Raw genomic sequence first — 22,428 nt, forward strand, 5'->3', positions numbered from 1 at the left:
AAAAGCAAGCATGCTACTAACTTTAGCCGAGTCATTTAGACAGCTGTTAGCACATGATTCTCCTTATGCTGCTGAGAATATAGCCCAGAAGAAGCGGATAGTATAGCTTTTATTTTGGAAAGAGCCATTTCTCTGTAATAAACTCTCTTTTCCAAAGATGAGTGATTCCTCAATCAGATACAGGGCTTGCAATATCGCTAGCCCGACGTCCCGGAGCTAGCGATTTTTTCAGTCGGGCTACCAAAATCTATCTCTTCCCTGCCCGTCGGGCTATTGTAGGAAAAATATATATCAATGCTTTTGCATTCTTTCAGAAATGTAGCTGGGTAATTATGTCATTGGCATCGGTGAGCCACTGTCAATATGTGACATATTGAAGTCGCGTTTGAATTTGCGCTTGTTTTTTTGCTTTCACTTTGCAATCGTGTGAACTGTGTATAGAGAGCGACAGCACTGATCTGTGAGTGATGATAATTTGTGCACCAATTCCTCTGACATCGTCTTATTAATCGTTAGCTTACTATGCAAACATGACAAGTGAAATCTCCCGCAGCTTAAACATGTGAGAGGTTGATCGTGCAGAGAATCGCTGAGCTTATGTGAGTGAGTGTGTAAAAGCATTTCAGTTCTGCTGAGCCAAATAAGACAGGTCAGGGTGAAGAAGTGACAGCCAAAGAAAAGCTTACCACAAAACGGAGAAGTTATGACAAATCAGACTATAAGGCAAAAAGAAAGTGCAGCTTTATGGTTTCATGGACAAAAGAATTTCTGTGGCTGTGATATGACGAGCTAAATAACCAGGGCTGCACATAAGTGGTCCGCAGGTGCGCATTCGCTGTCAAAATAAAAAACACGCACAAGGGTTAGGGTTAAATTTAAAAACTGTACTTTTGAGTTAAAATATATATTTATAATTTTAATAAATGACAAATTAAAAAGGCATGAACATTTTTTTGTATCGAAAAAATATCGAACCGTGACACCAAAGTATCGAACCGAACCGAACCGTGAATTTTGTGTATCGTTGCACCCCTAATAAATAGTATAATATGAAGGATGATAAATGGTGATACTACTAATTAATACTATTTTGTCTTATGCCATACGTGTTATTATTTGCCACGCTTGTGGATCAGTCTACCTAATGACTGCTGGCCTGCTGAGACTTTTTAAAACTTATTTTACTTTTCATATATTTTACTTTATTTTACTTTTCATATATTTAATGGCATGTTCATTGAATCATTCCTTTACATGGTTAATCCTCTTTTATTATATTTGTGTATCTATTTGTTCACTTTAGTATCTATTTGTTCACTTTAGTTTCCCTTACATCTTTTTTTATCTGTCAGGTGGGTGTCGATATCTAGGTGGGGTTGTAGGGACAGAGGGGTGATGAGAGGGATGAGTGAAAAAGGTGTTTGTGCCCGGCTGTGTATTTTTGTTTATTTTCTCCTTTTAATGTGTACAGAAATCTGAGTTGCATCTTTATTGTATGAGAAGTACTTTGAAAATAAAGTTTTGATTGATTGATTGATTGATTTATACAGTACAATATGAGTGAGTAGCTATCTATTAGCTAGCTAGCTAGATCAGCTAGCTATCAATAGCTACCTTAATGTTAGCCACAATTAGCACAATTAAAGTAAGCTACTTTTTGCTGCTCCCTTATTCACACGGGGTCTCCACAGCAAGTAGTGGCCCAGTATGTTTGATTTGGTAGATTTAAACCCTTCCTGATGTAACCCAAAAGGAGTTTGTGTCTCCTCCCAGGGAAAAAAACAGTGGATTGTTTGCTTGCTAATGCATAAACCACTGCACTATGGAGCTACTCCCTATCCTCTATCTAATCAACTAAATTCAGCTCATGTTTCTGGTTCCAACCCAGAACTCCATCCCTTTAATGTCTCTGCAAAGGTAGTAACTCTAAGACCCATATATTTATGGACTACAGGCAGAGTGGTCTAATATCTGGCATCCAAAACAAGCAAGCCAGCCAACTCCCAAATACCAAAGTAATGTAGCCTTACTGGGATTCTACACTTCTTGCTACTTCCAGAACTAATTGCTCGCTTGCCCATAGTACTGGGGGCAAAACCTAACTTCTGCATCCCCTGCCTTAAAAATATCTATTAGCATGTCACGTCTTCCGTAGGCATCACTGTGCACCTAATTATTTTTTCTTCACCCAGGGGATTGCATGTATAATAGATGATATTTGTTTTAACTCTCTCCAAAGAAAATGTGTCCCTAACCTTATCCCATGGGGCCCACCTTTACAGAAAATAAGGTTCGGGACACATTCACGGTGACATGGATTTACACACTCCTCTCTCTCAAAGCTACAAAGAGGTTTTATCCCCTGGAATATCCCTCAAAGCAAAGTAGGCCAGAAATCATGGATTCAGGTGCCATATCAATTCCCTGGTTGCATCGACAGTGCTGCATGTTGACGGCATAACAGAGCTCGGCACGCCAGCCATCGCCATTCTTTTTGACAGTATTATTTCACAGCCGCTGTGTTAGGAAGCAATTGTTATTTGTGTGCGCTCGCACCCTGAGTTCACATCCAGCAAATATGTGTTGTTGTTGTTTACCCTCCTCAAACTCCTCTATTGTTACCATGGCTCTCTTTTTGCTCTTTCCTCCACCTTTTCTTGTTCAGAAAATGACCCTCCTTCCTCTTTGTGACCAAATCTTCACCTCAGCTCTTTCTCTCTCTTCTAGATTACGGTACTATCAAAAAAGTGCTTTCCCCGCTCAACCAGTCTACAGGGAGCTGCCTTTTAGAAGAGATCGAGCTGTTCCCTCCCAGGAAGAGGCAGCACATCCGGAGCCTGCTGATCCTGCACAGCCGCAGCGAGCTATACGTGGGTGTGAGAGACCAGGTCATCAAGATCCCGCTCAAGAGATGCAGCTACCACAAGAGCAGAGAGTGAGTACATGCGCAAAGAAACCAACAAACCAACACCGTTAATCTCAGTTGAAACGGTCAAAAAAGCAAATGTGCTTACAACGAAATTTTAAAGCTCCCTCTTTCACGAGATGCTCTTTATCTGAGGGAGCCAGGCCTTTGTGTTGATCAGGGGCCTTTGGTGAGATTAAAAATCCTCTAAATCAGCTTTGTCTGAGCAACTGGAGGTGCCCACGGCTGCCCTGTCTCGATGTCGCTCATTGTCATTGACCCGCCCACAAAACCACATGTTTTCTGCCTCGTGCACAGTGCTGCAGCGACCGTGTGCGTGTGTTTATCAGATATATTGAGTTTCTGTCTGTCTGGAAGAAGCTCCATCAAGGTATAAATATTGGCAAAGAAAACCTGAGACAGAGGCCGGGGTGTGAAGACTCACTAAGATTGGGATCCCATCCATCATGGCACACAGGAAAGGAATCACACCTGCATACCTTGTCTCTCGCACAATGAGCTGTTATTGGAATACACAAAAGACTTAAGGCTTCATATTACAGCTGTGGCTCTGTGATATATGCTGCAGCCATAATGGCACTTCATCACATCGCTGATGCTTTTTTTTTTTTTCTTAAAGAGAGAATTCAGAACAGAAAAAAACAGATAAAAGTAATAAAATCTTGGACACGGACTGGCAGCTACAGGGAGTGTTTCTGGGATCATCACTGACATTTCTTTGAGGTTTGCCTATTTGAAATATTAGACGGCTGTCTCCGTGTTTTGCTGTGTGGCTCACCGATGGGAGGTGTACGATCTGTACAGCCCTTAAGGCCCCATGAAAGACAGGTACTGACGTGTTACTTCTCCCTTTCATTTTGTTCTCCTGTCTTTGGCCCTGATATTTTGTCTGGACACCTACAGTCACCCAGACATTATGTCAGCCACTTTGTGTGTGCAGGAAAGCATGAGTCTTCCCTTTCTGCAATTTTATACAGCCAGATAGGGTATGATCATGTGTTGCTTGCATAAGCTCACTTGTTTGTGTGTGCATGCGGTTCATTGTTATGAAACCCACGGACAACTTTGTTACATTTCACTAGGGGCATGTCAGGCAACATTGAAGCCTGCGGCTCAAAGATATGTCATTGTGCTGTCAGTGCAGACTTTTATTTATATGAAAATAGTAACATCGGGCTTTTTATTGCACTCAGCAAAACATCTGAAGCGGATACGGCAAAAACAGACCCAGTTATCTTTACTACAGCATTCTCATGTGGGAGCTGATAAGCTATTTGAGTCAGGAACGTATGTGTGCCCGTATGTGATGGCATGAATGTAATCCTGGTGTTTGACTGAAGATTACCTGAAAAATCAGTCACTAAACTGTGTTAGGAGATAATTCTAGGATGCTGATGCATTGCAATGCATGATGGTGATTTACATTCCCACTGTAAATTTTCTTCTTTGTCCTCTCCCAAACGCTCTCTGTACCCCTCTCTTGTTTTTTTTCTTATTTCCTGTGCCGTCACTCTTTTGACACTTTCCCCAGCATTTTATCTCTCGCAGTTCTATATTTCCATACATCACCTATTCCAGCACCTTATCGTTTAGCTCTCCCAGTAATCTCCCTCTTCTTCCTGATATTTGATTTCATGTCAAGCAACGATGCAGAGGTGTCTGTATGCATACATGACAGGTTAATAAAAGCCCATTAAATGCCGAACTTGATTCTCTCCTTTCAGAGCCTGTGTAGGAGCGAGGGACCCGTACTGCGGTTGGGACCTGCTGCTAAAGAAATGCACCACACTGGAGGAAAGCATCAGAATGAGCCAGTGGGAGCAAAGCATCTCAAAATGCCCGGTGAGTATCATGAAGCTATTGTGTGATGTGCACAGACTTCATTGTAGCTTACTTGCTTGGTGTTTGATTGCTTTAGTTTTCTTTTTTCAGCTTTCAAACTTAACAAAAGTTGGCAGAAAACACAATAATCCTTGCTCCACCTGCAAGCTCACTCTCTTTTTTGCATGTATTCGTTTCTTACATTAATTTGTACTCTTCCCCATTGAAAGCTACATCCTGCTCTCCAGATCTTCACGGCTCACGAGCAGTCCCTAAAACCAGCACTGTGAAACATATCCTTCCCAACAACAAAAGACATCTCAGGACTGAACAACTTGACTTTATGGGAACTGCATGTACCCTCAGAATGATCGAGGACGCTGCCTCAATCATTCACCTCCGGCTGCTGGTTCATTAGCACAACAGTTCTTCCATTTATTTTTAACGTGCACCAGCATTGGGAGCCGTATTAGGGGGCGGTAAGCCTATCAATTTGAGCAGTGTTTCACAGACATCAGTTTCAAGCCAGTCAAGAGTGCTGTGTAGCTCTTTTATGTGGCTTTATATTCAGGGAAATATTTGGCACTCAAGCCATGGCATCTGTCAGCAGAGCTCTGGCAGAAAGCTAGCCAACACCACATCCGCATATCCATTAAGAGCATACATGAACACAATTACACATGCATATATGTGCATGAATAAGCATTACCATTACCAACTGCAACAGTGAGTTTTTTCTTTGTGCCAGAGGCAAAAGCTTCATGAGCTCACCACAACATTTCTAGTCAATATTTTATCAAGATCACATTTTCACTGAAGCAATTTCAGCTTCAAAACATTTAGCTCTGCTACTTATGATCAGTTGAGCATTTTGGTGAATCATTTTAATGTGCGGGAAATTTACATCAAGAGTACAGTTTGGCCATATTTCAGAGCTGCAACATCACTGGAGTGCCCAAAAGCACAAGGTGTGTAATACTCAGAGACATGGCCAAGGTAAGAAAGACTGAAAGACGACCACCACTGAACAAGACACACAAGCTGAAACGTCAAGACTGGGCCAAGAAATATCTCAAGACTGATTTTTCTAAGGTTTTATGGACTGATGAAATGAGAGTGAGTCTTGATGGGCCAGATGGATGGGCCCGTGGCTGGATTGGTAAAGGGCAGAGAGCTCCAGTCCGACTCAGACGCCAGCAAGGTGGAGGTGGAGTACTGGTTTGGGCTGGTATCATCAAAGATGAGCTTGTGGGGCCTTTTCGGGTTGAGGATGGAGTCAAGCTCTACTCCCAGTCCTACTGCCAGTTTCTGGAAGACACCTTCTTCAAGCAGTGGTACAGGAAGAAGTCTGCATCCTTCAAGAAAAACATGATTTTCATGCAGGACAATGCTCCATCACACGCTCCATGCTCCAAGTACTCCACAGCGTGGCTGGCAAGAAAGGGTATAAAAGAAGAAAAACTAATGACATGGCCTCCTTGTTCACCTGATCTGAACCCCATTGAGAACCTGTGGTCCATCATCAAATGTGAGATTTACAAGGAGGGAAAACAGTACACCTCTCTGAACAGTGTCTGGGAGGCTGTGGTTGCTGCTGCACGCAATGTTGATGGTGAACAGATCAAAACACTGACAGAATCCATGGATGGCAGGCTTTTGAGTGTCCTTGCAAAGAAAGGTGGCTATATTGGTCGCTGATTTGTTTTTGTTTTGTTTTTGAATGTCAGAAATGTATATTTGTGAATGTGGAGATGTTATATTGGTTTCACTGGTAAAAATAAATAATTGAAATGGGTATATATTTGTTTTTTGTTAAGTTGCCTAATAATTATGCACAGTAATAGTCACCTGCACACACAGATATCCCCCTAAAATAGCTAAAACTAAAAACAAACTAAAAACTACTTCCACAAACATTCAGCTTTGATATTAATGAGTTTTTTGGGTTCATTGAGAACATGGTTGTTGTTCAATAATAAAATAATTCCTCAGAAATACAGCTTGCCTAATAATTCTGCACTACCTGTATGTTCACGTCTGGTTTCACACAGTCACAGTGGCTTTGTCCATTTTTTATATCTTCTCTCTATAAGTTGTTGTTATATGATGTAAAATTTTACAAAATAAAAGTGTAAAAATCAAGTTGTCGCTCCCATTTTCCTAACAGTATCACAGCTTAAAGTAATTGTCATCTGTCTAATCATGGACGTGAGACAGCATGGCTTATCTTTTAATCTAACTGTCATTTGGGGGGTTCACATCTCCCCCGCCCCCCAAAATCCAAGTTATTACTTTAAATGCTGATTGAAGATATTACCTGTGTTTCTTGCTGCATAGCCACTAATACTTTAGTTTTTATGCATTTTCAGGTGGCCACATATCACTGCCCACACCACTGATGGGGTATATATTTTCTTGGTTAACCTTTGTCTGGTCCGGTCTAGTCCATTTAGAGTGATCATGAGTTAATCTAAATGAACTTTATATGCTGACACTGAGGAATGGCCAGACAGTAGGAGTCTACAACAATTCATTCGCAGTTTGTAAAACCTGAAAATAAAGAAGCGTTCTTTTATCACAGCTACAGTTTCACTCCCTGTGAGTCCATTAACAGTTTGCAAAGGCTAAACTGGCTGAATGTCTGTTCTCCTGCGAAGTGGAAGCCTGGAGTTGGAGGCCAGTCAAGGGTTTGCACACTGAGTAGTGTTGTGTAGGCAGAGACAGGAGATACGCTTTACCAACCTATTCATAATCGCCATCTGGCTTCACAGTCTCATGTCTGGAAACAAGCAAAAAAATGTGTTTTGCTGTGGTTTTAGGGGAGGTGAAAGTCTTAGTAACAGACATTTTTGTCCCAATTTTAACTCAGGTAAAATGGAAATCTTTACTCAATATTTTTGGTAAGGTATCCGCTTTGCCTGTCCTCCACCAAGCCCAAATCTAAACCATGTTTTTTATATATATATTTTTGAATAAAAAGAGACCCCTCTCTTGCTTTTTCAGTCAGGGAAAGGAAGTATTATTTTTATATTCCATAAAGAAATATGAGTGCTTTTCATCATCGTTCAGATTTTTTCTATTGTCCTCTTTCTGGCGCCTTTTCCCTTCTATTTTGGCATTTTAATGAAAAAAAACTACATTTCCTGACAGTAAAAAAGTAATTTTATTTCTCTTTGGATCTTTATTTTTTAATGAGAGATATATACAGCATGAAATATTCATCTACCAAATCATTTATAGCCTCAGCTGTAAATGATATTGCAATATTTCTGCATTGGCTGTCGCTGTATAGTTGTTTGCTTTCTAGGCAGCCCATTGATGTTGTCTGCCTCAGCCAAGGGTACCCCATTTAGGCACACAGCAGAGTTCAATTACCAAAAAGAGCGGAGGCCAGACGGTATTCTGCTTCTGCCAAAACTGCTGATGATCACGCTCCCTCTTCCCCTTGTGTGAAAGTGTTCTTTGCATTTTTAAATCATCCTGAAATGTTGCGGCGACATGGCTCATATCATCTGCAGCTCTGAATCTCACAACGGCGCTTTTTTGTATTTAGCTCATACGCCTAGGACATCAGTCGTAATTCATAGCGGCTGCAATATCGGAGCCTTCCTGTTCGATTCTGTTTTGCTTCACATATTCAGTTATGAGGCCACTTTTATTTCCTCATATTTCTGTCCTTTGAATGTGTCCATTCACAGCCTTGATCTGCATTTATGAATCTCTATTTTCCCGTTTTCGTCGCTCATCATTTCCTGATGCAATTTTTGTGTATCTTCCTTATGTTTACAGCACATAAATGCGCAATTTGGGGTGTGCTGTAGATGTAATGTTTTTTTTTTCTTTGCATCTATTAGAGGAAAATTGATTTCTGTTTTCATCCACCGATGGGCTGAATTTCACAGAGCAATACCTTCCTGAGAGCATCACTCAATGACCATTTTCTGAGAAAGCCATTACTTTCAGGTGTTTTATTTTTGACCTTCTCTGTTGCTGCTAGGTTCGTAATGTTACAGTCGATGGAGGCTTTGGTGCCTGGTCCGGCTGGTCCACTTGTAGCCACAACGACGGAGGCAGTGCAGGGTCTTGTCTGTGTCGGACGCGAGCCTGCGATAACCCAGCCCCGCAGTGTGGTGGGCAGCAGTGTCATGGGATCAGTGTTGAGGTCGCCAACTGCTCCAGGTAAACTACTTTGTTGATGCAGCAGCACATATGTGCAAATGTTTCTAAATTGTCTATGAATATTTTTGCATACATCTATGTAGGGAATGATAGAACTGGAACTTTGAGTAACGTTTGAACAGCGGGCACGTCAACATTATTCCCCTATTCAGCTGCTCGGTGACTCAAAGGTTGACAGTTCCCAATAGTAAGGTGTACTAGATATGTGGTCTCTAGTCACAGACATAAAACACAAGTTGATGTCCTTTTTGGTCGCTGTATTCAAGATGGCGGGGTAATATAGAGACTTCTACAAATTTTAAATTAAGGCATCAGTTTCTTGGAAGATGTAATTACAGATTAATCAATATGTACTTATAAGTAACATTGATTTTTTTCTATAAAGTAACCTTGAAAACGACTGACTGTACCTTTAAGAGTGAGGTTGAGATGTTAGTTAATTTCCTGGAGAATTGCATCTACTCCTTTGGTATCTACACACAGCCAGTCATTATGTGTTACATCCTCACTGTCACCTATTTAGGGATAACAAGTGTTGATTGGGCGTTGCCTTTTTTTGCACCGCATCAGCTGACGTGACTGTTTTTAACTCTCACAGTTAAAGTTGGAGCTGCATGATTCTTCAGGCGGCTATACAAGGATGTGAGCATATTCATTCATGAAGGATGAGGCATTTTGATGAAGGGAAGTTAGAAACAGTCAATTAATCTTTTGCAGTAATAAATGTCTGAGCGTAATCATAAATGCTTATCTCAAACTCGGAGCCTATTATTACATTTAAAATGAAACAGACACGTGAAAACACATCCCTTTATCTGATTTGTTTCACTGGCTCATTTTCCCTTAATATGTGCTACAAAGATTGGTCTGATCGCCAGCAAGCAGCACAGTGGTGAAGTGGTTAGCACCATCGCCAAAAAGGGAGAAGGTTCAGATTGCAGGCTGGTCCTTACTCTTCCCGTGTGGCTAAATTGACCATAGGTGTGAATGTGATGGTGAATGGCGGCGTGTTTCTCTGTGTTAGCCCTGAGAAAGGTCGTGCTGTTCCTCTGAGCAACATGCGATGAGGAATGGCTTCTCAGCCAAGACCTTCTTCTTAAACAATAAAGACAGGACAATCTGGTACAAGCAAGACCAATTGCACAGCTTCTCAATCAGTGGCTAAAGTCACAGACTGACATTACTTCGTCTGTCACCATAGAAATGGAGCGTGGACGCCCTGGACTTCCTGGTCTCCCTGCAGCACCACCTGCGGTATTGGCTTTCAGGTGCGTCAGCGTTCGTGCAGCAACCCGACCCCTCGCCACGGCGGACGAGTATGCGTGGGCCAGAACCGCGAGGAGAGGTGAATAATGCAAACACAACACCCACACGTATACATCGGTCAACATGAGCCGATTCAAGTAAAAACAAGCTTTACAAGTGCGTTTGGATCCATGCATGTTTAAGTTAAGGGAAAAAGAAAACAACTTTTTTTCCCCCATAATTTGCAACCTGCTGTTAGAAAGTACGACTTTGGCTGTGACTTTTTGTTTTCCTCCCCGCCTTCCCCCCTCACTTCTGTCCAAATATGTGACAGCCAATTAAGGAATAAGTGGGATAGGCCTGCGCTTGGGTAATTATCTGGCTTTCACACACAGACTGAGTCCACGTTTTGAAGCTTTGGAGGCTTTGCTGTAGAATAATCGCCTTTTTAAAGATGTTTGTATGGTTTCTAAGCAACCTTGAAGGCCTGAAAAAAACTTTCAAGGAGAAAGTATGCGAAGAAGCAAGGTAGAAAAGGTCAAGAGATGAGTTTTCTTGAGTTAAATGAGGTCAATTAAATAAGGTGAACCTGAAAAGCACTGAGGAAAACTTTAAGATCTTTAGGTGTGTTCGAAAAATATACGAAACAAGCTGTCTTAGAGAAAGTTAATTCCATCCAAGTACAGAGCGGCATTCCTTCTTGGTGTCCATAGTGTCTGATGTTTTTCATCCATCCCCTGCTGTTAACCCGAGGTGAAGGCTGTAAAAGTACAAATAAACACAGTTCAGAGGATACAGGGAAGGAGAAAGGAGACAGAAATTGTTACCAGTTGTCACCATGGCAACAGAAGCAGCGTGATGGGTGAGTAATAGGATACGGCCTTCAAGGATGAACCTTATATTACTTGTTTTTCTTTTTTTTCCTCTCCCAGCACTTTTTCATTTCCTCTCACTCCCTCGTCTAACCTCCTGCCTCCCCCCACCCTCTGGCACTCATTGCTGCTCCTGGAGCAGTCCTTGAGAAAGTGACTGCTCCGCCACGAGCCCTAAGCAAAACATGTACAGAGTGACCGGCACAGCCCACTTACTCAGGAACCAAACCCAAAAAATGCTGGCTGGCACTAAAGACCACAGGAGGCCAGAAACGCATTTTACACCAACCACCCTTCGATTTCACTCTCCGAGCTTTAATCTCATTTGTTTCATCTCCCCTTCCATCACTGCTTGCTCTGTTCAGCTATTTAAAACACCTTAGGCCACCTTAGAGGCCAGCTGTGAGAGCTGGAAAAGGATCCTTGTAAGACAGGAGTGAAAGGGGAGGAGTCTTGCGTGCGTGTGTGTGTGTGTGTGTGTGTGTGTGTGTGTTAAGTGCTTGAAGAGAGAAATGAACAGGAAAGCAGAGACACTGAAAGAAAATGTGTTAACAGATGAATTATGCTGTGTCAGTTTGAGACTGCCCGAGGGAGGAAAAAGAAAGGGATGCTAGAAAAGGTGTATGTGTGTGTCCTGGTGAAGCAGGAATGTTTATTGCTTGTGCCACAAAACAAATTGGGAAGAGATGTAAAAAAAAAATTAGGTGATCAACACAGTGTCCAAAAAAAATTCAACCACCTCTGTCGTTAAAAGCGTGAGGCGGACTGGCGTTTTTTCAAATTCTGCTCACTGAGCGATTCTTTTAATGCCAGTGGAGGCTTTTATTTTATGAGGCACTGGGTTTCTTTCATAGGTGCTAGACATCTGCAGCAAAGACACACTATACGCTGTTCTTGCTTTAAGCACTCTGTTGGGATTAACTCGCAGGCCTTATGTTCACAGATCCATGGATATGACACGAGCTTATATTTACACAGACACGCATATTCGCAAAATACAACGATTCTGAGGGCAAAATAAACTTCTTTTTCTACGTCTTTTTTTTTGCATTAGCCAACAGGCCTCCAATAAGTCTGGCCCTGATTGTTTGCAGCAGGCAAAGCTTTTAAAGATAAAGCAAATGCTATGAAACAGCAGCGCTACGGGCTTAAGTCTGGCCAGTTAATGCCTGCATTTATGAACCTTCTGTTGGTATTTCCCTCAGCACACTGACAGCGTCCGCACTGCTTACTCAGCCTATAGCGGGTAATTAGCCTCGCTTTTGGTTTGATCAGCTCCGTGTGTTTTACTGAGAAGGGAAAAGGATAAGATGAGATGGAGCAAAGCCACTTGCTCGTCTGAAATGATTAGTGTGTATGATGATGATGATTCTAAAGCTCTACATATTGATTGCGGACATGTTTTGTTTTTTTTTCATATTGTGTTGGGTTGCTGCAGTTAATGCGCGCGACTTGTTTGCACGGTCGTCCGTGTGAGCATGTGTGTTTGTGCATCTTCCCCCTTCTCTGGGCTTTCGCAAGATTGTAATCCACACTTGTCCTCACTTTTCCACACTCCGCCTCCCTACTGTATTGTACAACCGCGCAGATTAGTAGAAGTGGAAAGAAAGACGCTGCTCTAAGGATTTTTAACAACATGGAGTGTACAGAATGTGGCGTTTGATTTGCCGTGAACAATAGCCGAGTGTTTGAGAATGGTACAATGGAAATATCCCGCCTGAGCCTCTGGAGGAAGGGTTTAAAGAAGACTCGGTTTTCTTCAAAAAGCGGTCATCTGCAAAAAGACAACAAAATAGCAATAAAAGCAATTTTATAGCATGTGTAAGAGTTATAAAATAAATTATAGGGCTCTAATTAGACTGGCAATCGTCTGTAGTTAATGCCTAATGAGGATTGAGCTATTAAAGTATTTTAGACATCGCCATAATCCTGTCTTGTAAAACGATGTAATTACAGATGATGCATGCACATGTGAGGCTTTTTTAATAGGCTGTGTCAATGAATTATGCAAACTACATGTGGAAGTTGTGTTTTGAGATTCAATTTTCTTAACTGTACTTTGAAGCCACAGTGGCTAATACAACATTATGCACAGACATACGCTACAGACCTTCAGACTCGCACCGAGCTGTGTTCTCTGCACTCCAAGGCCACATCAAAGAGGGATGTTGGTTTTTACAAAAGTTTGTTGGAAGTGAAGTTTACACGCCTTTTCAAACATCCCTGTCTTGTGGTCTGAGCTATTTGTAGTTGTAGCGCAGTGGCAAGGTTTCAAGAGTGCGGTGACGTCTTTGGTGTCCTTCGTATATAATTTCAGTGGTCTGTCAGATAAAGAAGCTATTCCATTTTCCACAGACAATCCCAGAGACTCCTATACATGATTCAATAAGGTATCCTCTGTGAAAGCTTTTAACCTAACTCCTGTCAGAGCCTCAGGAGTTTTTTTGAAGACTGAAACAGCTACAGATGAAGTGTTATTGGACACTTTAGTTACTTCTTGGAGGGTAATAACCATCTTAAAGACAGCTGCTTATGAGTTTGATATTAAACATGACATGACAGTGTTGTTTACAGCTTGTTGAACTGACATGAAGTGCAGAGTGGTCAGTGACGCAACCTGGAATACAGAGGATGAGACTGGTTAGAGATACATTCACCTTTTAAGCAGAATAAACTCACAAAAGTACTCGATAACTCTCTCTCTCTCCTGCTGGGGGTCTTGAATTTATCTTTGAGTCAGGACTGCTGCAGTTAAAGGAAGAAAGGTATTTCTATCTGCATCTATTTGCAGACTAGTGGGGCAGAGCAGGAGCTATAGATAGACATTGTTTAATACAGAAGCAGAATGATATGATAAGCTGAGTTTGAGGATGATTGCTGAGTGGCTTGCAGATGCATGGCAACCATGGTCAGGCTAAATCAGCTTAAGTAGAGCGTCCTGCTGTGTGTGAAATTTGCCAGTTGGATGTATTGGAGACCACTTTGAATCACCTTGTTGTTGAATTGTGCTATACAAATAAACTTGCCATTAGATAAGCCATCAGCTGAATGTGGCTGCGCTTGACTACTATGAGTTTAAATCTGTGCTTATGTGACTTCTCAGGTACTGCAACGAACACTTGCCCTGCCCGCCACACGTCTACTGGTCCGCCTGGTCGGCGTGGGAACGCTGCACTGTGCCTTGTGGCGGCGGCATCCAGTCACGCCGGAGAACCTGTGAGAACGGCAACGACTGTCCCGGGTGTGGTCAGGTATGTCATGCAGAACAATGCCTCTCATATGCACCGTTCTAACACCCGTCTTTTCTCTGTGGCTGTTCATTGTTTGGGAGCTCAGCTTAAGCCATTTGATGCGACGAAGCGTCAGTGGTGATGAAATGGGAACATCTAACACGACCAAATCCCCCGGCTATATTTATACAGTGGCAGCAGCCATCAGATTTATTACCAAGACCTATTTAATACCATGCACGCACACACACACACACATACTGTAATCATTCCACATATGAATAGGCTTATTTTCTGCCACAAAGATGTCTCTAAAGCAAAGATGATGCAAGGAAGTGTTGAAATACGAGTGTTCTTCTTGATGACAGAATGATGTGATGCTTGTGTTATTTCTGCTGCTATTTTCATACACGCACAGACTCCCTCATCCTCAGTCCTGGTAAAAATAAGAGAGAACGAACATGATAGCTGTAGCGTCTTGTCCCCCTGTTGAAAACGGATTAAAGAATATGGGTCAGGGCCTTGTGGATGCATGGGATTCTTGAAGTGTATTTCTGTTTGTTTGCGTGTTTTCTTTATCATTTTAAGTAGACGTTTGGATTTTTTTAATGTTTTAGGCCCAAAGCTGAATGTTTTTTAACTTCTTTTGACTTAGAAATGAAATAAGAATTATGTGTATTTTCATAGAATTTTCATGTAAAAGATTGGACACAGACATTCACTTGGTTAAATTAAATAATTGGGTGCTTTTTGCTTTTAGAAAATTTTAGTAAAATGCTGTAAAATACTTTCATTGACCCAAATCGCATTTAGCAGGAAAAAAAGTCACATTACAGAGGTTGTGTAATGGTCTGTTGTAAAGCGAAATAATACACCCAGATAGCAAGGAAACATTGAAACAATGTTGAGTCAATATCAGGCTGTGTCATTGAATCAACGTTGAAGTGTGACGTTGACCTAACGTCACTCTTGCACCCTTTTTTAACGTTGAAACAACGTCAGGTTTTGATGTTGAATCAATGTTGAAACCTGACGTTGATTCAACGTTATATTTTCTAATACTGCTGACATTGAAACAATGTCAGATTCTGATATTGAAACACTGTTGAGCTATGGTGTTGATTTTCCACCTCTTTCGCATATTTGCTTTTTATTAAAACAACAGTTAAATCATGACTGGAAATCTACCTTTCTTTATAGGTATTTTAACCAATACTAAACTACTGCATGTTTCCATCAATACTTCAACCACCTAAACACATAATTGTACTTATTCCTTAAATTGGACACCCTTTATAAAAAAAACCCCAAATGTCTCACAATGTATCATGTCAATATTAATATCCTAAAATAAGAAAGCATTGCATGTGATGTAAGAGAGAAAAAAAATAAACAAAAAAAGGTCAATAGGCATGTTTCGTTTGCTAAATACTTTATTAAAAGACAGTTTCCTATTTACGTTTATATGATTCACAGAAGTTTGTAATTTTTTGCATGATGTGCGTCCTGCACCACCCAAACGATCTGGGGCGTATCGGAGCCATTTCTGCACTTCTTGTGCAAAGACAAACTCGGACATAGAGTTTGCCCCTAACTGCTGCGTCAGGCTCCAATCAAGGCAAAGCGTCTCACCTATAGACACATTTTAAGAGATGGAATTAGCGTGTCTCATGTCTTAAATGTGTATGCAAGTGCTTGTGTGTTTAACCAACAGGCCGTTGTTATGTATTTAAATCACATCTGACAGCTATTACACTTTATAGTTACAAAGTGTACATAACCTTTATATACTTACCATTGCCTTATTTGCCTCTTGTGATTGAAGAGCTGGCTCTGCATTGTTTAGCTCCTCAATGTTGTGCAAGGGCAAATCCAGAGGCAGTACCCCAGCATCTACCGATTCATTGCAGCCGGTATTGCGGATGGCTCTGACCTCCTCACGGAGTTCGTTAACAGCTCTCGTCAGGTCTGACAGAAAAAGATAAAAAAATTTTAAGTATTTAAGAATACAGACAACTTATCAAAAGTTTCCTTGTATCACACACAGATATGTACAAAGACACTAGACAGTATTTTATTACCTGGTATTTTCACTCGAGGGGCCTGGGGAAACCATTTCTTTGTGGGCTGCTCATCCTCTGAGTCACTATATGTGTACAGGGGATTTGGTCTAAAGAAAAAAAGTTGAAAACGGTCATAAGTAATTACAAATGTGCTTTTGGAATATTTTTTCCTAAAGTTACAGTTTGATTTATAACAACACACACAGGAAACGGAGATGTGCAAGAAGGTACAGTATACAAGGAATTTTTGAAGTGCACAAGTGTACATGGCTTTGCATTTATAAAAAGTTTACAAGCTTCCACTTTTTGGACTATATTATGTGGTGATATTGCAGTATGCAAGCACCACAGATATGTATAAAAGACAAGATCATAAATTCTTAGCAATCAAAGATATGTTTGTGAAATAAAAAAAGTTTTACTTGTGCTTTCTTTTATGACTGGTCTGAGTTTCAGCTTCAGACTGAAGGTCAGACATATCACAGTGTTCACTTAGATATTTCTGAAGACTGCGTTCTGCTTCGTGAAATGTGTCTGGAAGTACAAACACAATGTATGGCCAGACATAAATTAGGACACGAAAAACTTGTTATTGTTACATTTATACAACACCAATCCAGATGATACCCACCATGGCTTATTAGAAGTCGGACTGGTGCATAGGTGAGCCATGTTGCACCAGGATGAACTCTCCTCTTTACTGCGTCGTGGATCCTGAATGTGTCTCACGGAGGATATGGAGGCCATGACAATTTCTCCCCATTTATCCATGATCTAGGGACTATTTCTGTACCACCAGTGCTAAACTGCACAATGCACCAGTCTTTCATTTTTATCTTTTTTTTAATTTGGAGTCCTTTTTTGCCCTGTCTAGGATAAACAGGAAACAGATAATTACAATATATTTCATAGTCACTACAAAACTTGATCTATTGATTGAACTAAATAATAAATAATAGCTTAAAATGTATATAGGCAACAATTACAAGCAAACCCGTATATGTAAGCATTTAAACACTGAAGATAATAAAATTAACAGTATTTTGTCTAAGTCTGCCATTGTAGGAATTCATGGCACCGAGACAAAAACTTGGCGCACAGTGTGGCGTCAAAATAGGCGCACACCTTTGACGCTGCGTTTTCTCCGTCTTCCTCGTCCACACGTAAATGCTAAACGCAGTTTACGTGTGGACAAAAGGTGCAAACGCAAGTTAGGTGAGCGTGCAGCGTAAAGTTAGGTGAGCGTGCAACGTTAAGTTTGAATTGAGTGCGAATCGAAGCGGGTGCTCTCCAATCATTAAAAGTAACAAAGTCATTGAACACATTTATACAGTTACCTTTACGTTTATCAATCATATATCACAGATTTACAATTTTTTGTAGTACTATGCTAAAAAGCAACTACAAGAGCGAAAGTCTGGGTCAAGCGCCGAGGCGACGGCAAGAACAAAGGAACCCTCGAAGCGTTAAAGCTAGCTTTGTAAGGGAATATAACGGAAAAGTATGAAACGAAAATGTTTTCTTTGTTGATAGACTTTGTTTGCAGTGCAATTTATTTGTTGCCGGATTGTAAGATGAAAGTAGACACAATTTCGGGCTCCCACATTTTATCCGAAACTTTACATTAACAAGTTTTTTTTTTTTACTGTTATCCAAATGCAACCGTGGAAATAACGAATAGAACAAAAGTCATTCATTCTTACCTTATACTAATCGTGGTGCAGGCCAGTGCAGTGCATGAACTGATGCCTTCTCCGGTCAATTCCGCTGAGAGTAAATCTAATGTCCCGCTCTACTGTACAAGACAATGGTTACCTGGAGGGATGTACCAATGTGATAGGGGTGCTGCGGAATAGTCCAAGTGGTAGCAGCTTTAATTTCCCGCTCAACCATAAATCGATGGTTTTTCAACGTGATTGTTGTCACCTTGTCAACTATAAATAGATCAACAATCAACGATGACAGAACAACAGTGAATCAATGTTATTTCAATGTCAGTGTAAGGTTTCATCAGTATTTCAATGTTGTTTCAACATTGGTTTTGTGTTGACATTTCAATCCTGACGATTCTGATGGTTCAGATGGAAAATCAACATCTGTTCAATGTCTCCTTGCTATCTGGGCAGTGTAAACGATGAAACATCCCACGCAAGACCTTGATACCTCGCGAGCATATATAGTATGTGATAATTGCTCGTGACACATTAGTCGATGCAGAACACCCAAATAAAAAGACTGACCTCCCATTAAGTAGCAATTTAGCAGTCGTACCTTATCATCTCCTGCTTCGTGCACCTACAGAGCCACGCGGTTCCTGTGGTCATATTCCTGTCATTGCATGGTGGCCATTAACACGCTAGGAATAGAGCAACTTGTCATTAGGAATGAGGGAACAGGACAGGAGATGTTAAAGATGGTTTGCGTGTGTCCGTGGAGGTGACAGCGTCGTCGCAGTTACAGTCGTACTACACAAAGGAAAGCAGGAAAGGTCAAACAGGCACTTTGCATTGACTCTTATAAATTTTCTGTTTGTTTAGACAAGTTGTCTTCCTCCTCCCTCTTCCTTCTTGCTCTTGCATTTTCACTTGTTGTCCCTTTCTCCTTTGTTTTGTTTTCTCATTGACTCCTTGTCTTCTAACATTGTGATATGGACTTAATTAGGGACGTTTCAGGCACCGGAGAGGTAATTACATACTGACTTCAGAGGCAATTCTTTGCCGGGGAAGACTTATTTGGACGGTTTTTCTAAGTTATATTAGAGCCACACATTTACTCAGATCAGAGAACCATTTGCTGCCTTTTATTTACAACCCGTATAAGGTGCTAAAAGGCACAGCTGTTAATGTATAACAAGTGCTCCAATGCATTTAAAGCACCCATATCCACACACATTTCTATTCAGATCTTAAAGATTTCCACATATGATGGGGATAATAACAGCAACGGTAATTTCAAGAACCCCCAAAATGTGATGGAGTTCATTTTTATGTGCCATCTGCATGCGTTTCTTTCCCCGGACACATGTTTAATTAAACAGAAGGAGACCACACGCACAAACACACACATGTTGCAGCTTCTGTCATCACAGCTACTTTATTTAGTCTGGGAATCCTACTGAGACCTGGAAAGGGTGTTAGATCAACAAAGGTGCGCGTATGTTCATTTGCGCCTTTGCGTTTACCTGTAAGGATTTATATTGTCACAGCCACCTGTGGTCAGCTCCAGGTGTTTGTCAGATAGGTATTGACAGCAATGGGTTAACATCTGCTTCTTGTTTTGAAAAAAGAGAAAGATTTTAAATCTTTTTTTGGAACTTTTTGACGAGTGTGCAAAGTTGAACTAAGTTGGTGATAAATATTCTGTTGTCAAAACGCTCCCAACATGTGGTAAAATGAATCCCTGAGCAGAAAAAAAAAGTTCAGTTCTTACTTTTTTGTAAGTAAGAACTGAACTTTTGTACCCTGAAGCAAACATTTCTTTGCTTATACCCCTCCACAGGGTGCTCGCAACACAGTCAGAAACAGAATAGCTCAACTAAAACTAGTAGGGATTCAGGTCAAGGACATTTCAGTTTAAATCAAAGAGTCCTCGCTCACTATGCAACCCCGCTACCCTGAAAACAAAATGCTGCCAGATGCTTGATTAAAGGAACAACCTCTCTCGGTGCTTTATTTCCATCAAACCTGCCCTTACGTTGCCCCGTGTGTCATAGCCATAAGCTTCAGCTGCAGGCTTACTACAGTTCAGTGCCTCATTTTTGCTGATGAAAAAGGCCACATAACTGCAACTTCATCAGTCTGAAGTCCACACAGTGCTGCTCCATCACATTCAGTGTATTCACTCTTCAGTGTTGAGTCCCCAGGGAAGCTAGCTAAGCTAGATAGGAAATAAAACAGTAGTGATGCACTATAGCTGCAATACAGTACTTTTCCTGTGACTTAAAACTTTACCACAGAATTGGAAGTGTGCTCAGTCAACCTTGGATGAATTGGAAGCAAGGTATTTCTTTCCCCCAGTATTGAGACGAAAAGCTATTATTTGCCGGAGGTTATGAATTCTGGAAACAAGGCTAAAATAATTCAATAAATTTAGAAGCAGCTCGCTCACTGTGTTTAGAGTGGGATCATTAACGTGGGCTGGGGAAATTTCATGCTGAATTTATTCCTGCTATATGCTCCATGGCCAGACAAACTTTTCACAGGCCAGGAAATATACCTTGTGCTTCGTATTGACAAAGTTTGTGCACACAGGTGAAAATTTACAAGTAAAACTGTAGCGAGCAAAACAACAGAAAGGACTTAACTTTTACATCAGCTAGCATAGCAAGAGTGCTGCAGTTGTAATTGTAACAACAGGAGCGCAGAAAGAATGATGTTGTTACATCATGATACATGAGCGTCACTGCAGCCCCGACAATAAGCATCAAAAGACAAACACTGTGCATTGAAAGGGAAGTTAGATCAATTAATAAGGGTGTAAAACAACAAAAACCTAGAACTTAGTGATTATCTATTTACTTTACATTATAAAGTGCTTTGGCGAATCTATGGCGCTATATAAATAATTAAAGTGAATTATTGCACACAGACAGGCCTGAATCATTTAGTTTTCTCTCTTTCCTTCATATCTTGCAACTAGTCTTGGCGTCGTTACCCATAAAAAAGTGTTTTACACATTATTGTGTATTACGCATTACTTTACTTAATTACTCTCTGGAGAGAGTAGTTTGTTACACTACTTGTTTCACTGCTCATGATATGTACTTAAATGCATTGCCACATATTTACCGGTTAGCAGTATAATCCTGAGGCTCAGTCCTACACTGATACAAATCCCTGTCCTAATAGGATAGGACACGCTTACAGTTTTTCTTTTAGTGCTGAAAAGCAGCTGAAAGAGACTTCATGGCAATCATCACAGCAATTCTACTGCGGAAGCATGCGTAGGTGGCAATGGATGCTACAATGCTATAAGCCTGACTGCTCATTGCTGCCATTGTTACCTGCCAAAACTCAGGCTCTGGCTGCTGGGCTGGGGTCAGCACACACTCAGCTTTAAGTCACTCTGGGAATTGATTGTATAGTAGCTTACACAGAGCCAGCGTTGTGTCAGCAGTATAACGTAGGTGTTTCTGTCCTGGATGCAGATTGCAGTTTACCTTCGCACTCTTGTTCTTCCTAAAAATCAAAGTAATGTCCACATGTTTGCTTGTCACAAGTTGTAGACTGCTCCACCCTTTTTTCCTCCTCCCATGTACACCAACCTAAATAAGCTGATTGTAGTTCAAGTGGAAAAAGGCATGTTTGTCACACGTTTGGATCACACTGCCCACACTTCCTGAGACATTTCAAAGTAAAAGCATATCAAGAGAGTATGTTTGGATACATTCAACACAAGTTACAATCAGTTACCACATACAACTGCTGACTCAAGTCAGAGGGCAGAATAAGTAGGACTGTTATTTATAAGCATGAAGTAAGCAATGAGATAGAAGGAAGAAAAATGGTTGTAGGTGATTAGAATCTGTAAAACTTTTCAGTGGCATTGACAAATAGATCTTTCTTCAACTTCTGGGGGGGGGAAATGGAGAGTTGGTCCCTGCGTGATTAAATAATTTTCACTCCCCTAAACCTCCATTAATTTCTCATTTTTCAAATCACATCCTCAGCAGCTTACCGACAAAAAGACCGACCCGTGTACGGCGAGATCTACAGTCGTTTTTATTAAATGAAGCATTACTGCCGAAATTCAAGCTGAATTTAATTTGAGTTTCATTTAAAATGCAAGTTAGTATTCTCTTTGCATTTTCCATACACTGCATTTCTGCGTTGAACGATTTGAAATTTAGTGTCACGTTTTGCATACTTGCACTCAGTTTTAGCGCATTAAAGCTATGTTAGAAATGATCTACGATTAAAATAAAAGTCGTGAAAAAAGACAGCATATAAGAGAGAATTTTAAACTAGATCTTGCCGAGAGCTACAACTTCATTGTGAATGCCACGGTTTTATTCCTTTTAGTTCCTACGGGTAGATGAAAGAAGACTTCAGAGTTGCGCCGTCTTCAAGAATACATCCTTCACTATGGTGTTT

General features: G+C 40.9%; 2 protein-coding genes across 5 annotated transcripts in view; one reads left to right on the forward strand and one right to left on the reverse strand.

Moving 5' to 3' along the window:
- sema5a (sema domain, seven thrombospondin repeats (type 1 and type 1-like), transmembrane domain (TM) and short cytoplasmic domain, (semaphorin) 5A) overlaps positions 1-22,428 on the forward strand; it is a 160,662-nt gene that overhangs the window by 90,957 nt on the left and 47,277 nt on the right. For all 4 annotated transcript variants that reach the window (XR_014922272.1, XR_014922273.1, XM_085468540.1 and 1 more), the window contains exons 11-15: positions 2,728-2,935; positions 4,651-4,768; positions 8,745-8,926; positions 10,128-10,271; positions 14,147-14,294. Coding sequence is in view for 2 of the 4 variants with exons in the window: in XM_085468540.1 (XP_085324666.1) it covers positions 2,728-2,935; positions 4,651-4,768; positions 8,745-8,926; positions 10,128-10,271; positions 14,147-14,294 (800 nt within the window). In the remaining 2 variants the exon portion in view is untranslated. The remainder of the gene's footprint in view (positions 1-2,727; positions 2,936-4,650; positions 4,769-8,744; positions 8,927-10,127; positions 10,272-14,146; positions 14,295-22,428) is intronic.
- Positions 15,696-18,453, reverse strand: LOC146702047 (uncharacterized). Its single transcript, XM_085468542.1, has 6 exons — positions 18,040-18,453; positions 16,968-17,206; positions 16,759-16,870; positions 16,355-16,443; positions 16,069-16,241; positions 15,696-15,905 (listed from the first exon to the last, which is right to left on the reverse strand). Exons 3-6 carry the CDS (start codon positions 16,812-16,814, stop codon positions 15,876-15,878), a joined length of 348 nt encoding a protein of 115 aa, XP_085324668.1. The 5' UTR covers positions 16,815-16,870; positions 16,968-17,206; positions 18,040-18,453; the 3' UTR covers positions 15,696-15,875.

The sequence above is a fragment of the Copadichromis virginalis genome, linkage group LG9, assembly GCF_057382275.1.
Source record: "Copadichromis virginalis isolate Kocher_CV1m ecotype Utaka linkage group LG9, C_Virginalis_male_GT1.1, whole genome shotgun sequence".
Taxonomy (NCBI): Eukaryota; Metazoa; Chordata; class Actinopteri; order Cichliformes; family Cichlidae; genus Copadichromis; species Copadichromis virginalis.

Coding starts and splice junctions, on each gene's coding strand:
- LOC146702047 (XM_085468542.1), bottom strand. CDS start 16,814: ATGTCTGACCTTCAGTCTGAAGCTGAAACTCAGACCAGTCATAAAAGA. Junction 16,444..16,758: donor AGTCATAAAAGAAAGCACAA/GTAAAACTTTTT, acceptor TTTTTTCTTTAG/ACCAAATCCCCTGTACACAT. Junction 15,906..16,068: donor AAGAGGCAAATAAGGCAATG/GTAAGTATATAA, acceptor ATGTGTCTATAG/GTGAGACGCTTTGCCTTGAT.